At 38.3% G+C, this 18,252-nt stretch overlaps 1 protein-coding gene across 1 annotated transcript in view; it reads right to left on the reverse strand.

The window, feature by feature from the left end:
• Positions 1 to 16,989, reverse strand: part of PTPN20 (protein tyrosine phosphatase non-receptor type 20) — a 112,774-nt gene extending 95,785 nt beyond the window's left edge. Inside the window, exon 1 of the mRNA XM_032399057.1 lies at positions 16,938 to 16,989. Coding sequence (XP_032254948.1) covers positions 16,938 to 16,944 — 7 coding nt within the window. The 5' untranslated portion in view covers positions 16,945 to 16,989. The remainder of the gene's footprint in view (positions 1 to 16,937) is intronic.
• Between the last annotated feature and the right edge of the window lie 1,263 nt (positions 16,990 to 18,252).

Consider the following 18,252-nt stretch of genomic DNA (forward strand, 5'->3'; position numbering starts at 1 on the left):
AAACCCAAATACCCAGTACTGAGTATCCTACTGCCCTACCTGAAGTCACGTCAGGAATAAGAGTTCCTTCCTGTGGAATCTATATTTCCTGTGATCAAATTCTCAGGGCATGCTTCTTGGACTATTAGTATTTAGCATGTTTTACTCCATTTAAGAACTGGTTTTAGTTTAGTTGTGTGTGTGTATTTTTTTTTTTAAGGAATAAATTTTTCCAATTATGAAGATAACCAATATTCATGTAGAAAGTAAAGTTACCTTTAGGAAATGTCACTTTTGATCAGTAGCTTCTTAGTCACTCTCTGCAATATGTGTGTGTGAGGCTTGGAAGATACGGAGCAGGGAGGGATGAAGCGCTGAAGCGCTACCTCAGGAGCCACTGGTAGTTCTGGCCAACACAATCAGGCAAGAAAAAGAAATAAAGTATTCAGGTGGGGAAGGAAAAACTGAAACTGTCTTTATTCACAAGATGAAGATTTTCCAACATAATTATACCTCAGTAAAGCTAATTTTTAAAGGCCATAAAAAGATAAGTAGTCTATTTCAATAAAAGTAAAATAAAACACACTGAGGTGATTGTGTAAGAACAATTTAAAAAATCAAGTTACTAACGGAAGTTTAAACATTAAAAAAAAAATAGTTGCTATCCACCGATCAGAAATGAGAAAGAACTGTCACCCCTCTTGGGTCCTTACCATCTTGTTTGTATTTTAAAAAGCACTGGAATTCTGTGTCAACAGTGATCAGCCACTTGCAACCCAGGGACTGACATACTTACCATGAGCCACACTCTGAGCAAATATTTTTTCAATTGTTAGAATGGCACTAGTAAAAATAACTACTTACTAAAAACATCATTTTAAAATGATTTCATTACCTAGATGCTTCTGCTATTTAGGTACCAAAATAAACAATCTTCTACTGTTTGTTTCATTCATGACATAAATTGCTTTGGCATATTCCCTCAACATCAGGTCCATCTGTCTGTCCATCCATCTGTTCTTCCTTTTTATCTTCCCTCTTACCTGCCTCTCTCTCTTTAGGAAATATGCCAGTAATTACAAGAGCATGCCTATTTCAAAATATATAGTTCCTGTACCCTTAATCAATAGACCTTGGCTTGTATAATCCAAGAAACTATTTATTTATAGGGCACAGTCACAAACATATACACATTATATATGTGTGTAGGCAAGAGTTGACATAGCAGGCCTGAGACTGCTACACGTAGAAAAACCTACTTGCAAGGGTGGGCCTTGGCTATCATCTGGGAATTTGCCTGGCAAAACTTTCCCTTAATGAGAAAAGAGGCTCACCGTGCCTACACTGTATAAATGATGTGGTGTATGCTGAACACCTGATCTCTTTATGGGCATCTGGAATTTTAGTGACCACCATCAGTCACACAAGCACTGTGTGCCTCCATACTGACCCCCAAGAAAGACCCTCAATTCCTAGCCTCAGGTGAGCTTCCTTGGTAGACAACATTTCATATAAGTTGCCATAACTTGTTGCTGGAGGAATTAAGTACATTCTATGTGACCTCACTGGGAGAGGACTCTGAAAAGCTTGCACCTGGTTTCCACCTGTAAAGGACTGAATGTTTGTGTCCCTCCAAAATTCGTATGTTGAAACCCTAAACCCAATGTGATGGTATTTGGAGGTGGGGCCTTTGGGAGATAATTAGATCGTGAGAGTGGAGCCCTCATGAATGGGATTAGTACCCTTATAAGAAAACCAGAGAGCTAGACAGCTCTCTTTCCACTACGTGAGGATACAACAAGAAGATGGCAGTCTGCAACCTGGAAGAGAGTCCTCACCAAAACATGACCAGGCTGGCACCCTGATCTTGGACTTTTAGCATCCAAAACTGTGAGAAATAAATGTCTGCTGTTTAAGCTTCTTAGTTTATGGTATTTTGTTATAGCAGCCTGAAGTCACTAAGAGGAAAACTGGTACTGAGAAGTGGGGGTGCTGCTGTAACAAATACTTAATGCAGAAGCAGCTTTGGAACTGGGTAATGGGTAAAGGCTGAAAGAGTTTGAGGTTCATGCTAGAAAAAGCCTAGATTGCCATGAAAGGACACTTAAAGGCAATTCTGGTAAGAGCTCAGGAAGAAAAGAGAGCTACAGACAAAGCTTCCATTTTCTTAGACAACACCTAAGTCACCATGAACAGAATTTTGGTAGAAATATGGATGGTAAAGGTGATTTTGATAAGGTCTCAGACTAAAATGAGGAATAGGTCACTGCACAACATTAAAGGATCAAGTGGAAAAGGAAGATAACATATATGAGCAGATGGAAAATTTCAGTAGAGTGACAGAAACTACTTTACAAAATCAAATGGAAATACTAGAAATAAAAAAACTATCAAAGATAAAGGATTTCTTAGATGGAGCTATTAGAAGACTGAACACAGCTGAAGAAAAAAATTGTAAGCTTGAAAATAGGTAAATAGAAATTATCCAAAATGAAACAAGCAGATGAGTGAAAATCAGAAGATCATTCAAAAGTTATGGGACATTATCAAATGGCCTAATTTCTGTATAATTGGAGTCACCAAAAGAGAGAATAACTGAGAAATTTCCATAATTAATATGTGATAAGAAATCACAAATCAAAGAAATGTTCAGAACCCCAAGTGAGGGGGGAGAGTATATGGATTGCACACATTATAGTCCAAGTGCTGGAAAAAAAAAGATATTAAGAAAATCTTGGAGGTATCTAGAAAAAAAAAAGAAAAATTAGAAGAGATTCCTTAGCAGAAATGATTCAAGCCAGAAGACAATAGAATGACATCTTTAAAGTGCTGAAAGATATCTGTCATTCCAGAATTTCACTTCCACACAAATATCTTTCAATTATGAGGTCAAAAGAAAGAAAAAAGAAAGAAAATATAGAAAAAATAAAGAAAATACAGAAATACAAAGAAAAAATATAGAAAAATAAAGAAAAAAGAAAAGAAAACTGACAGAATTCAGTGTCAGCATACTAGCACTAAAAGAAATGTTAAATGAAGTTCTTCTAGAAGAAAATGTGTGATACACATGGAAATTTGAAGCTACACATTCTGGTAAAAAATACCAGAAATGGTAAAAATATAAAGGATTTTTTAATCTCTTTAACAGATAATTATGACTTCTGGTTTAGATTCGACATGCAAAGAGCTAGGAAGTCATCACTCCCAACCTCACAAGAAAAAGGCTGAAGAAAGTAAAAACCAATGACTTTTCTTAGATCCACCAGACAACTGAGGTAGCAGAGCAAATAACCACCCCAAATCTGGAGAGATAGGTAAATACAGAGAAACACAGCTGAGATCAGCTTACCTACAACAGAGGTTCCAGCGCCAATTAGGAGTAGGAAGAATTAAATAGTAAGTTTTACAAAGTGCTGGAGGCTGAGTATGGACTACTTTGAAAGTGAAAAACCCCTGAGGTGAAGGTAGTCAAAAGGTACAGACTTGCAATTATAAAATAAATAAGCTCTAGAGATGTAATGTACAGCAGGTGACCAGAGTTAATAATACTATGCCGTATATTTGAAAGTTGCTCAGAGAGTAGGTCTGGTAAGTTCTTACCACAAGAAAAAATTACAACTCTGTGGTGATGGATGTCATTTAGTCTTACTGTGGGGATTTCTCAATATATACAAATAATGAATCATTATGCTGTTCACCTGAAATTAATATGTTCTAGGCCAATTACATCAATTCTTAAAAAATGGGCAAAAGACAGACACCCAAAAGAGGTAAAGAAATTGCCAGTAAGCATGTGAAAAGATCGCAACATGATTAAATAACAGGAAAATGCAAAATAAAACTGCAATAGATACCACTACTCCCCCCACTAGAAAGCCCAAAATTAAAAAGGCTAAAAATTGGAAGTGTTGACAATGATTTGGAAAAATTACAAGTGTTGGCAATGATTTGGACAAATTATGTATTCTCATATATAGTTGGAGAATGTAAAATGATACAAATGCTTTTAAATCAAGTGTGGCAGTTTCTTTTTACATTTAACATGTACTTACCATAGAAGCAGCACATTCACTCTTAGATATTTACTAAGAGAAATTTATTAAGTGAAATGAAAACTTAGATGGGCACAAAGACTTGTTCATCAATGTTCATAGCAGAGCTTTTCATAATAATTTCAACCTTAAAACAGTCCAGATGCCCCTCACTGGATGAATGTATAATGACACCATGAAATGAAATACTGTTCCAAAATAAAAAGGAGTGAAGTGGGGGGAAAAAAACCCAAAAACCGAGGGTCCATACTTACAAGGGCCCCAATACTTGTATGGATTTTAACTCTAGGTACTCTACCAAGTTCTCATGAGGAAAATTATTTTTAAAAATACCCCTGTGTTTTAGATGAGGGAGGGGAGAGCAGAGTAACCATTTTGCATTGTCCCTAAAGCATTCTCCTGGATACAGGCCTGCACTCCAAGGAAAAGTACTTGAGCCTTATCTGACCTGGAGGAAGAGCAATTGGCAACTCTAGCCTCCTCTAGTCATCTGTCTTATGTAAAGAGGAATAAAAAAGAGACTAAAAACACTTCAGAAAGTCACATCCCCAGGACTCAGGCCCACCAAAAAATGAGATCTAATCATAAAATTTTACCATGCTTTTCCTTCTCAAAACCCTACCATATCAATGAGGCTTTAGTATGTTAGCAGTGGATTATAACTGAAAAAGTTGCAAGTTGCAAGTCACGAACTTTACTTAAGGGGGAATTCTTAGGAAGACCCAAAGACAACGAGGTAGGGAAAGATTTAAAAAAAAAAAAAGGAAATTAGAAGAAACTGCAATCCCTGGCACCTACAGCTATAGGAAACATTAGACAGAGCCCAGCTCCTAGCCAGAATGACAAAAAAACCTCACTCTAAAAGCCTAAGTACCTACCTCAGTTCCTATTACTCAAATACTATGTCTGGCTTTCAACAAAAATTACAAAACATTCTAAACAAGTAAAAGAAAAACCCCACTATCTGAGGAGACAAAGCAAATATCAGAACCACTTTCAGGTATGACACACACATTGAAATTATCAAGTAGGGATTTAAAATAACTAAGAGCTCTGACAAAAGAAAAAGTAAATAATGTGCAAAAACAGATGAGTAATGTACACAAAGAGATGGAAACTCTAAAAAGAATAAAAAGGAAATGCTCAAAGCTGAAAACATTATAACATAAATGAAGAATGCTTTTGATGAACTCATCAGTAGACTGGACATGGCTGCAGAAAGAATCAGCGAGCTTGAAGATATGTCAATAGAAACTTCCCAAACTAAAAAGAAAGGGGGGGCAGGGAACAGAACAAAATATATAATAACTACTGGACAATTCAAAAAAGTGTAACATATGTATGATGGGAATGCCACAAGGAGAATAAAGGAAAGAAGGGAGGAAGGGAGGGCGGGAGGAAGAGAGGGAAGGAGGGAAGAAAGGGACAGAAATACTTGAAGTAAAATTAATCAAGAATTTCTCAAAATTAATAACAGACACCAGACCACAGATCCAAGAGGCTCAGAAAACACCAAGGAGGATAAACACCCAAAGCATATCATATTCAAACTGCAGAAAACCAAAGACAAAGAAAAAAATCTTGAAAGAAGCGAGAAGGGGGTAAAAAAAATCTTGAAAGAAGCGAGAAGGGGGTACCTATAGAGGAACAAGGATAAGAATTACATCAGATTTCTCCTCAGAAACCACACAAACAAGACTATAGAGTGGAGTACTTTAAATGTTGAAAGAAAAAAACCCAAATGTAGAATTCTGTATCCAGTGAAATTATCCTTCCAATGTGAAGGAGAAATAGACTTTCTCAAACAGACAAAAACTGGGGGACTTTGCCACTAGCAGATCCTCTTTGCAGGAAATTTTAAAGAAGTTCTTAAAAGAAAAGGAAAAAGTCAGAAACTAAGACATACATTAATGAAGGACATCACAGAAAGAATAAATGAAGGTGAAATAGAATTGTTTATTTTTCTGGAGCGCGTAGGTGACTCAATCATTAAATGTCTGCTTTCAGCTCAGGTCATGATCCCAGGGTCCTGGGATCGAGCCCCAAATTGGGTTCCATGGGTTCCCTGCTCAGCGGGAAGCCTGCTTCTCCTTCTCCCACTCCCCCTGCTTGTGTTCCCTGTTCCCTCTCTTGCTGTCTCTCTCTCTGTCAAATAAATAGAACCTTAAAAAAAAAAAAGAATTGTTCATTTTTCTTATTCTTAATTGATCTAATAACTTTCCAAGTAATAATAGTAACAATGTACTGAATGATTATAGCATGTGGATAAAAGAAATAAATGACAACAATGTAAAGGATAAGAGGGGAAAAAACGGGACTACTGTGTAATAAGATAATTGGAGTTCCCATGAAACAGCATGTTATTTGAATGTGGACTTATATTTATTATAAATGTATACTGCAAACACGAGGGTAACCACTAAAAAAAATAATTTTCTAATTAAGAGGAGAGAAAATGATTTACCATAAATGACTGACCACAAAATGATGAATTAAAATCAGAAAAAGCAGGAAAATGGGGGAAGATCAAAAAACAAAGAACAAATACAACAAATAGAAAACAGTTACAAATATGGTAGACATTAAATCCACTACATTATTATCACTTTAAATGTGAATAGTCTAATAAATACAGTCACATGTCAGTAGATTTTTTAAAAGACCAAAATACAAGTTGTCTACAAGAATCCCACCTTAGGGGCACCCGGGTGGCTCAGTCAGTTAAGCATCCAACTCTTGATTTCGGCTCAGATGATGATGATCTCAGGGTCGTGAGATCAAGCCCCCATCGGGCTCTGTGCTGGGCATGGAGCCTGCTGAAGATTCTCTCTCTCCCTCTCCTTCTTCTCCCTCCCCCCCCAAAAAAGAATCCCACTTTAAATATGAAGACAAAGATAAATTTTGTAGAAAGGGAAAGAAATAGATATAGCATGCTAACACTAATCAAAAGAAAGCTAGAGTATCTATATTAATCTCAGGCAAAGCAGACTCCAGAACAAGGAAAATTATCAGGGACAAGGAGTGGCACTACATAATGATAAGTTGTCCATTCTCCAAGAGGACATAACAATTCTTAACATGTATGTATCTAACAAAAGTGTCAAAATATGTGAGGCAAAAAGTAATAAAGCTACAAAGAAAAATGAACAAATCCACTATTTTAGTTATAGACTTCATCACCCTTCCATCAGTAGTTGACAGATTCAGTAAGCAGAAAATCAGTAAGGACACAGTTGAACTGATCAACACCAGCAACCAACTATATCTAATTGACATTTATTTATTAAATACTTCCTTCAACAACAGCAGAACAAACACTCTTCTCAAGCTTACATGGAATATTCACAAAGATAGGTCACATCTCAAGCCATAAAACACACTAAAATAAATTTGAAAGAATACAAAATATGCTATCAGACCACAGTGAAATTAAACTAGAATAATAGAAGGATAGCTGGGGATTAAACATGTGATTATATAACACAGAGGTCAAAGAAGTCTCAAGAGAAATTTAAAAATATTTTGAAATAAATGAAAATGGAAATACAACTTATCAGAATTTGTGAGATATAGCAAATGCAGTGCTTAGAAAGAAATTTAAAGTACTAAATACATATATTAGAAAAAGAAAGATAAAATCAACAACAAAGCTTCTACCTCAGGAAATTAAAGAAAGTAAACCTAAAATAAGCAAAGAAAAGAAATAATAAAAATTAAAGCAGAAATAAATGAAATTGGTAACAGCAAATCAACAGAGAAAAATCAATAAAACCAAAAACTGGTTCTTTGCAAAGATAAATAAAATCAATAAACTTATAACCTGGCTAGCCAAGAAAAAAAGTGAGAGGATAGCAATTACTAATATCAGAAATAAAAAGGGCCCATCACTACTGATTCTATGGACATTAAAAGGATAATAGAGGAATTTTATCATGCCCTCAAATTTGATAACTTAAAGAGACCAGGTCCTTATAAAACATAAACTACCAATATTCACAAAAGAAAAAGTAGATCATGTGAATTGGCCTATGTTTATTAAAGAAATTAAATCATTAAAAACTATACCAATTCCCTCCAATCTCTTCCACAAAACAGAATCATACAGAACACTTCCTAACTCATTCTATGAAGCCAACATTGCCCTAACATCAAAGCCAGATAAAGACATTTAAAAGAAAAGAAAAAGAACTATAGACCAAAATCACTCATGAACACAGATACAAAAATCCTCAACAAAAATATTAACAATTGAATCCAATAATATATACATATAATTATACACCATGACCAGCAAAATTTATTCCAGGTATGCAAGGTTGGTTCAACACTTGAAAACCAATTGATGTAATGCAACAAGACAGGCTAAAGAAGAAAAATTATATTAACATATCAATATACACAGAAAAAACATTTAACAAAATCCAAATTCATTCACGATAAAAACTCTCAGGAAACTAAGATTAGAGGAGGGGAAATTCCTCAACTTGATAAAGAACATCTACAAAAAAATCTACAGGTAACTTAATGATGATAAACTGGATGCTTTCTTCTAAGATGGGGAACAAGGCAAGGATGTCCTCTCCCACCACTCCTATTCAAGATCAAATTATAGAAGTCCTACCTAATGCCTAAGACAAGAAAGGGAAATAAAAACACAGATTGGAAAGGAAAAAATAAAACTATCTTTAATCTCTGATGACATGATTGTCTAAGAAGAAAATCCCAAAGAATAAACAACAAAAAAGAACTCCTGGAACTAATAAGCAATTATAGCAAGGTTGAAGGGTACAAAGTTAATATACAAATGTCAATTCCTTTCCTATATACCAGCAATGAACAAATGGAATTAGAAATAAAAAAACACATCATACATTAGCTTCACCCAAAATGAAATACATAGGTATAAATCTAACAAACTATGTACTGGATGTATAGGGGGAACACAACAAAACTGATGAAAGAAAGGAAAGATCTAAATAAATGAAGAAATATTCCATGTTCATGGATAGAAAGACTCAAAACTGTTAAGATCTCAATTCTTCCAAATGTGTTTTATGGAGTCAATGCAATCTCAATCCAAATTCCAGCAAGTTATTTTGTAGTTACCAATAAACTCATTCTAAAGTATATGTGAAAAGGCAAAAGATTTAGAATAAGCAACACAATGCTGAAAAACAAAGTTGGAGCACTGACACTACGGGATTTCAAGACTTAACTATTATAAAGCTACAGTAATCAATACAGCATTGTACTGGTGAAAAAACAGACAAATAGATCCATAGAGAGCCCAAACACAGACCCACACAAATTCAGTCAACCAATCCTTGAAAAAAGAGCAAATGCAATTCAGTGGAGAAAGTTCTTTTTGACAAATGGCATTGAAACAACTGGACATCCATAAGCAAAAAAATATATATATACATATATATATATATATATATATAGTTTACCCTTACAAAAATTAACTCAAAATGGCACAAAACTATAAAATTTCTAAAAGGTAACTGTATTGGTGCCCAAGGGCTACAATAACAAAGTATCACAAACTGGGTGGCTTTAAAAAAAAAGAACCCTTAAAAAGCTCAACAATTAAAAAAGATTTTTTTTAATGGGCAGAAGATGTAAACTTACACCTCACCAAAGAATATATGGAGCTGGCAAATAAGCATATGAAAAGATGCTCAACATCATACGTCATTAGAGAGCTGCAAGTTACAACATGTTACTACATACCTATTAGAAAGGCTAAAATCCAAAAAACTGACCAAACCAAATACTGTTAAGGATGGAGATTCATTGCTGGGAATGCAAAATGGTACAGCCACTCTGGAAGACAACTTGCACATTTTACAAAGCTAAACATAGTACTGCCATATGACCTAGCAATTGTATTCTTAGGTATTCACACAACTGATTTTAAATTTATATCCACAAAAAACCCTATGTTCAAATGTTGATAGTTGCTTTATTCATAATCATCAAAAACTGGGGACGGGGAGGGGGGAAGCTGGAAACAACCAAAATATACTTCAATGGTTGAGTGCATAAACAAACTGTGGGACATCCACACAATGTAATATTATTTGGTGATAAAAAGAAATGAGCTATCAAGCTATAAATAGATATGGAGGAACCTTAGTGAATGTTGCTAAGAAAAAGAAGCCAGTCTGAAAAGGCCACACTCCCGATGATTTCAAACTATGTTACAAGTCCTCTATCAGATACGTATTTTGCAAACATCATCTCAAGTGTGAGGCTTGTTTTTATTTTCTTATCAGTATCTTTCACAGAAGTTTTTAACTTTAATAAAGACTAAATTATCAATCTTTTCTTTCATGGTGATCCACAGATGATTCCTTTTGGTGTAGTATCTAAAAACTCATTGCCAGCACCAAGGTCACCTGTATTTTCTCCTACGTGATCGTTGTGGGCAAATTGTATCTCCTAAAAAGATATTTTGAAGTCCTAACCCCTAGTACCTGTGAATGTAAATTTATTTGGAAAGAGGCTATTTGCAGACATAATCAAGTTAAGATGAGGTTCTAATGCAATGACTGATGTCCTTTTAAGAAAAGAGAAATTTGGACACAGACACAGAGGAAGAAATCCATGTGACAACAGAGGCAAAAACTGGAGTGATGTGTCTAGAAGCCAAGAATAGCAAGGACTGCTGGCAACCACCAAAAGTTAGGAAGAAGCAAGGAAAAAGATCCTTCTATAGAGACTTCAGAGAGAACATGGCCTTGTGACAAAATTTCAGAATTTTGCCTCCAGAACTATGAAAGAATACATTTCTGGGGGGTTTTTTGTTTTTGTTTTTATTTTGTTTTGTTTTGAGCCATCCACTCTGTGGCACTGTGTTATGGCAGCCCTAAGAAATTACTACATATGCTGGTACCAGAAAGTACAGTGTTGCTGTAGCAGATACCAAAAAAAAAAAAAAAAAAAAAAAAAAAAAAAAATGCAGATGTGGCTTCGGAATTAGGTAATGGGTAGAAGATTGAAGAGTTTTGAGGCACATGATAGAAAAAGTCTAGAATGCCTTGAAAAGATTGTTAGTAGAAATATGGATGTTAAAGATGGTACTGTGAGGGGTCAGAGAGAAAAGAAAGGAATGGTGAAAAAAGCACCTACAATCTTAAAGAATACATACACCATCTTAGAGAAGATGTATACTGTCAAGAACAGAATGTTGCTAGCAATATAAACTTTAAAAATTCTTCTGGCAAGACCTTAAAAGGAAATAATGAATATATTATTGGATACTGGAAGAAAAGCAATCATTGTCACAAAACGGCAAAAACTAGCTGAATTATGTTCTACTGTTGGATGGAAAGTAAAACTTAAAATTACAGTAGACCCTTGAACAAAGTGGAGGTTAGGGGCACTGACCCTTATGTAGTAAAAATCCATTTATAACTTTTGACTCCCCAAAAACTTTACTAAAAGCCTACTGTTGACTAGAAGCCTTGCCAAAAACACAGAGTCAATTAATACATCATTTGTATATGTATCATATACTGTATTCTTTTTTTAATCATATACTGTATTCTTACAATAAAGTAAGCTATAGAAAAGAAAATATTATTTAAAAACCATAAGGAAGAGAAAATATATTTACAGTACTATACTGTTATTTATTGAAAAAAATTCACATATGCGTGGACCCATGCAGTTCAAACCTATGTTGTTCAGGGGTCAACTGAATGAACTTGGCTATTTAGCTGAGGAGATTTCTAAGCAAAGTGTGGAAGATGTGACCATGGTTTCTCCTTGCTGCCTATAGCAAAATGCAAGAGGAAAGAAATAAACTGAGGAAGGAACTGTTAAGCAAAACAGAACCAGCACTTGATGATTTGGAATATTCTCAACCTATCTAATATATCATGCTCTGGAAATAAGACTAAGGGTATGGCTGGACAAACTTCAGTGAGAGCATAGCTCCACTCACAACTTGATTTCAGACTTCTAGCTTCCAGAACTGTGAGAAAATACATATATTAGGACACTAAGAGCACAAACCACAAAAGAAAAAATTGATAAGAGTCATAAAAATTTAAAAACCCTGCTCTTTAAAAGATAATGTTAAGAAAATATGAAGATAAGCCACAGGCTAGAAGAAACACCTATCTGAAAAAGGACTTGTATTCCAAACATATAAAAACCCTTATAACTCAACAAGAAGACAAACAACCCATGTTTTTCTAAATGAGCAAAATATCTGAACAGACATTTCACCAAAGAAAAACTATGGATGGTAAATAAACATATGAAAAAATGCTCAATACCATTTGTCAACAGAAAATGCAAAAGAAAACAATAACAAGATACCACTACAGACCCATTAGAATGGCTGAAGTGAAACACACATGCACACAAACAATACAAAATAGTTCTAGCAAAAATGTGGAGCAACTGGAACTCTCAGGCATGGCTGTCAGGATCACTTTACTCATTACCTTGCTTCATTTTCTTAAAAGTACTTTTCATTACCTTAAAGTTTACTTATGTATGTAAGTCCTTACGCATCTGCTCACATGTTTACTATCTCCCTCAATATAAGTACCATGGTGACTTGTGTCACCATGTGTCATCTCAGCACCAAGATGAATGGCACAAAGTGGGCATTCAACACATACGTATTAAAGGACGAGAAAGAAATGATACGAAGGAAGTAAATTTGAGAAGGCGAGGAACCTAGTCATAGCAGTCCACAGATGGCTACCTGCTGGTGTAAAAGAAAATAAATTTAGACCACCAGGACTGTGCACATTCAAATTACCTGGAGCGCTCTGCAAAATACTGATTCCAGGCCACGGCAAACCAATGAAATCAGAATCTAAGAATGGGATTCAAGTTTTGATCATTGAAGTTCTCCAGGTGATCCCAGTGTGAAGGCCAGATAGAAAACTACTGAGGAAATGGAACCTAGGCTGTGGAGCTGCACACACTGGGGTGGAAATCTGGGGCAAGTTACTTAACCTCCCTCAGCCCCAAAAATCTCTTCTACAAAGTAGTAATAATACACACTTCCTGAAGATTGTGATTATACACAAAGCTCTTAGTAAATGTTAATTTGCCTCTCCAGGGCAAACGTGATGAAATTTTCATTGCGGGGGCGCCTGGGTGGCTCAGTCGTTAAGCATCTGCCTTCAGCTCAGGTCATGGTCCCAGGGTCCTGGGATCGAGCCCCGCATCGGGCTCCCTGCTCTGCGGGAAGCCTGCTTCTCCCTCTCCCACTCCCCCTGCTTGTGTTCCCTCTCTCGCTGTGTCTCTCTCTGTCAAATAAATAAATAAAATCTTAAAAAAATAAAAAAAATAAAAATAAAAAAAGAAATTTTCATTGCGTAGTATGATAAATGTTAATTCAATCGTCAATTCATACCTTCTTTTGTTACCTGATTACTGAACTGAACATTTGCATTGGAGAAGTTCAGAAATGCTAACTTTTTTCACCGTCCTGATGATAAGATGCTGCCTGAACTATGTCTATTTTAAGTCTATGAGTAACTAAACTTTGAAGGGAAATCTAGCTGATTATTTATACCAGTGATTCTCAAACCTGGATGCAGGTTAGAATCAACCTAAGCTTTTTTAAAAATAACCAACACCGATGTCCAGACCTTGTGCAAGTCAATTAAATCAGAATCCCTGGGGTAGGTCCAGAGTTATCAGTATTCTTTAAAAAGCTAATTGATCTGTGATTCTAAAACACAGCGCTGAAAAACACCTGATTTGCACAAATGACATCCAATGCTAACTGCACATCTGAGTCATTCGTGGAGCTCTCAAAAAATATTGATTCCAGAACCCTGCCATAACTTAACGATTCAGAATCCATGCACATGGAGCCTGTCATTTCGAAAGCATCATAAAACTTCCCCCTGGTGATTCTGACAGAAACCCACAGAGAAGCATTACTTATATCATGCATTTACTCTCCCTACTATATACCAGCAAAGATCATTTAGAACTTTCACTGGCCTTCCATGCCAAGCCTGTCCAGTTGCTTTTAATCAGTAACTGATACAACACATCACAGAAAGTCTAAATTTTTTCAGAACATTTTAATATGCAGACTACTGACCCACATCATTTACCATACGCTGTGCCCAGCCAACAGCTATGCAGGCCGCTGGTCTTTCTAACTAAATCCCATTAGGCTGCCGATTTGGGAATGACAAAATGGGATGCTCAGGCCTTATTTCCCTTTAAGTGGTATACAACACCAGGACTAATGAAATTAACCTCACTGGTCAAATGAGTCTGAATGAAACCTAAGTCGTTTTCTGCACCTAGAGGCAAATTGTTATATTTGCTTCCCACAGAGAGATAATAAAATCTAAGGAAAGGCAATCCCTGAATTAGGAACATTAATAGAGTACCCTGCAATTTTCAAACTCCACTAAACACAGTAGCATAGCAGGGGCCTTAGAGAATGATTTTAGGGGAGTCAATCAATCAGTACACATATCACCCTGGCTGCACTACCAGGGAGATGATAATAGCATTTAAACAACCAGGCATTATTTTAAGCTTATTAAATACATTAATTCATGTGATCCTCACAATAACCCTACCAAGCAAGTACTATTATTATTCCCGTTTCATAGAAAAACAACAACAACAACAACACAAATGTACACAGAAGTTAAATGATTTGAACAAAGACACAGAGCTAGTAAGTGGCGGTTTTTGAACCCAGGCAATTTGGTTCAGTCTGTTACCTTAACTACTACACTACAGTGTAGATGAGTGATGGCCAAGCAGTCTTAAAACAATTTTTTTAAAGTTAGGCTGCAGCAGAAACTGGAGATCAGACTGTGTGTACTATGGGTCAGTTATTTAACCTCTCTGCACTATTTGTGCACCTGAAAAAGAAAGATAATGACAGTACCTGCCTCACTTGAGTTGGGGTGAGGATTAAACAAAACAATGCATGTGATATACTTAGAACAGTACTTAGCATTTTTTAAAAGAGCTGTGGGTGTCAGCCCATATTATTATTTGTATCACAATACAGCACAAGTGGTCAGGGAGAAATGACAACCTATTAATCTGAAAATCTCTTCTGGTGATCTTAGAACTGTAGATTCTGTAAATCCCCAGTACATCAGATCCAATATGAAATGCAAAATAGAAGATTTTCACAAGAACTTTACAACTGCCACTGTGACCAAAGCCCTAGCCCATCCAGTTCAAGACTGATTCAGTCTGACAATGAGAGCCCCATTTGCCACAGTTTGGCCTTTTTAGCCAACATCCCCAATTATCAAGCTGTATAAATATAACCACACCAGAAGCCAGACTTCCAAGGAGCCGGAAACAGTGCATTCAGGGTTCACTGGAGAACAAGACCCTGTCAGGTGGTAAAGGTCAGCTCCCCTTAGTTACATTTGCATAAACAAAAGAAAAACAAAATGAGAACTCAGACAAAAATAGGTAACATTCATCATGTGCTTGCCACTTATTAAATGGTTTCCATATATTGCCTCATTTAATCCTCAAAACCCACTTCCAGGGTCTAACATTCCCAGAGAAAACCACACAACCCCCGCTGGTTGATCTCACTTTAAATTCATGACTACACATCTCAAACAGGTATTCAACACTGCTTGACAGTCCAATCCCATTTCCCTAGTAAGTTCACTTTTCCAGTCTCCAGAAGGACGATGGCACATGCGTCTCCTCCAAGTTCTAACACCTCTTCTCCTCTCCCCTGTGCCCTTTCGGCCAATGACCGCATCACAGACACATGGTGCCACTACCCCATCTGCATCCGCACCGATTGTCATAACGGAATATGTGTTCCTGTCAATTCAAAGCCAACTACCCATGTGCCCTGGGGTCTCCTCCCCTCTCAGATATTCAAGGACTTCCCCCTGCAATGTTCCCGTCTCTCATCTGCAATTCCCCCTATGCGTTCAATCCCACTGGCATATAAACATATTCTAGTTTCTTCTATCTTGCAAAAAAAAAATCCACTTGACCTTAAGGCCCCTCTACTCCACTGAAGTCTTTCTTATTAAAATGATTAAAATCCTAACTCTGCAATTATCTTACACAGTAGCATTCGCCACAGTTAACCACCACCTCCTCCTTTTTTTGACTTCCCCTCCTCTTCTTTGTGTACACTTTCAACCTAAGTGTTCAACCAATCCCTTCGTTTAAATACCATCTATATAGTAGTGATTCCAAAGCCCTGACATCACCCAGGACTTCAGACTCAAATTTCCAATGGCCAATCTAACAACTCACCTTAAAAATCTACTAGATTTATGTTATGTATATTTTACCATAATAAAAATAAATAAATCTGCAGGGTGACAGATGGAGAGGGACGGAGAGATAAATCACCATGTGAAAAAAACCAAGGGTGGCTAGATGTTAATGGTAGGACCCAGGTGGTGGGTATACAGAGTTCACTGGAAAATTCTTTCCAACTATGTTGTTTGTATGTTGCACGTTGGAGAAAAACCTAGTGGGCATCTCAAACCTAACATATTCAAAACCTAATTCTTGGTTCTACCCCTTCCAAAAATGAAAACTACCCCCCACCTACAGTTTTCCTCATCTCATTAAAGAGAGGCAAAAGTAGGCAAGGCAAAAAAAACAGGACTCAGCCTTGACTGGCTATCTCCCACCTGTAATATAACTCCTTCGTGGCAGGAACCCTGCCTATCTTGTTCATGTATATTCTCAACTTCCAGAACAGTGCTTGGCACACAGGAGGTGTTCAAAACATGCTGTTGAATTAACTGATGAATTAATGCTGTTTCTTGCTAGGCCCCTCAACCCTCGCTGGTCCTTGAGTGGGAATGGAGTTCTTGGCCTCTAAACCTCCCCAGCCCGGGCCAGCGAAGACCATGTCTTAGTACCTTAGTACCTTAGATTATGGCTTCTTACCAATCATATCAGCTCCATGCTCCTCAACGAGAGTTCAAGGCCTTTCTTTACCACAGAGCCAAAGTGTTTCCTGCCCCAAACCTGTCACACACAGGAACCACAACACATATCACAGTACAGCTGGGCATCACACTGCCCAGGCTGAGGGTCCTCACCGCCCCGCCAGGCTGCAGTGGACTCGGGCCTCACTCTGCCCAGGGCCTGCCCGAAAACCGGCGCAGGCAGGCCTCCTGGTGTCTAGGGCCACAGCCCACTCTTTCGGCCCCTGGGTATCAATGGCATCTCCCTCTGGGACCACAGGGTGGGCCCAAGTCCGCCCTCTCACGCTGCTGCGCAGCGGCCTCCCCCATCGTCCCCCGTCCCACCTGGCCCCCCACCACCTTTCCTCACCTGGCCCTGCCCCACCCCGCCCCACCCGGCCCCGCCCCGCCCCGCCCCCCTGGCCCCAACCGCCCCCGGCCCGCCCCCAGCCCGCCTTGCCAGTTGGGTTCTCGCGGGAGCCCGCCGGCCCTGCGGGGTCGGAGCCGTCCAATCCCAGCGGCGCCCACGAGCCTGCGCATTGGAGCCTCGTCGCTGCCGGGCTGGCCTGAGCCCGCAGTGCCTCCCCTGCTGGCCTTCCGAGGCACTGCAGCGCTCACTGGGGACACGGCGGGGGCTTCTCTGTGGTCGCTGGTCCACCACCCTGTTGTACATACCACTTTCCTAAGCTAGGCTCCTGATGCCAGCAGCATTCTGAGCCATGCCCACATCTGGAACTTACTGACGACTGTGTTCCCTAGGGGTGGTCACTTGGTTCATACTTACCCCTGACCGCATCCCCCCACCCGCGACCACCAAAACCGAGTTGCAGAGGGGCCAGGGTCGGGGTGGGTTTGCAGTGTCAGAGCAAGACAGATGGAGTGTTTGGGCGCTTTGGACAGGACAGACTATTGCAAAAGTCACTAACCTGTGCTAGACTGTGAGGTCAGTTGGCTACAGGTCAGCTGGGAGTTTCAGTGTTGTCAGTGTGTAGGGAATTCAGGATGTAAACATTGCCTCAATACATGAAGCCAGAATCTTTTTATCTTGGTGCGTACATCTCTCTCCATTTGGTCCTGACCAGATCCAGTTTCCTTGAAGTCATGACAAGACCTGCCTCTCTTAGCCCACAGCCTTCAACGGTGGTCTAAGGAGACAGCCATATCCTTGAGCTGGGAGGGGAGAGGGGGGTGCTGAGCAAAAAACGGCTACCCTCTGTCCAGGCATGGAGGGGTCAGCTCTCTGCTCTGTGAGTCACTGACAATAGGTAAATGCCTTCTCTCCATCAGAGGCCTGG

The sequence above is a fragment of the Phoca vitulina genome, unplaced genomic scaffold (assembly GCF_004348235.1).
Source record: "Phoca vitulina isolate PV1807 unplaced genomic scaffold, GSC_HSeal_1.0 scaffold127, whole genome shotgun sequence".
NCBI classification, from domain to species: Eukaryota; Metazoa; Chordata; class Mammalia; order Carnivora; family Phocidae; genus Phoca; species Phoca vitulina.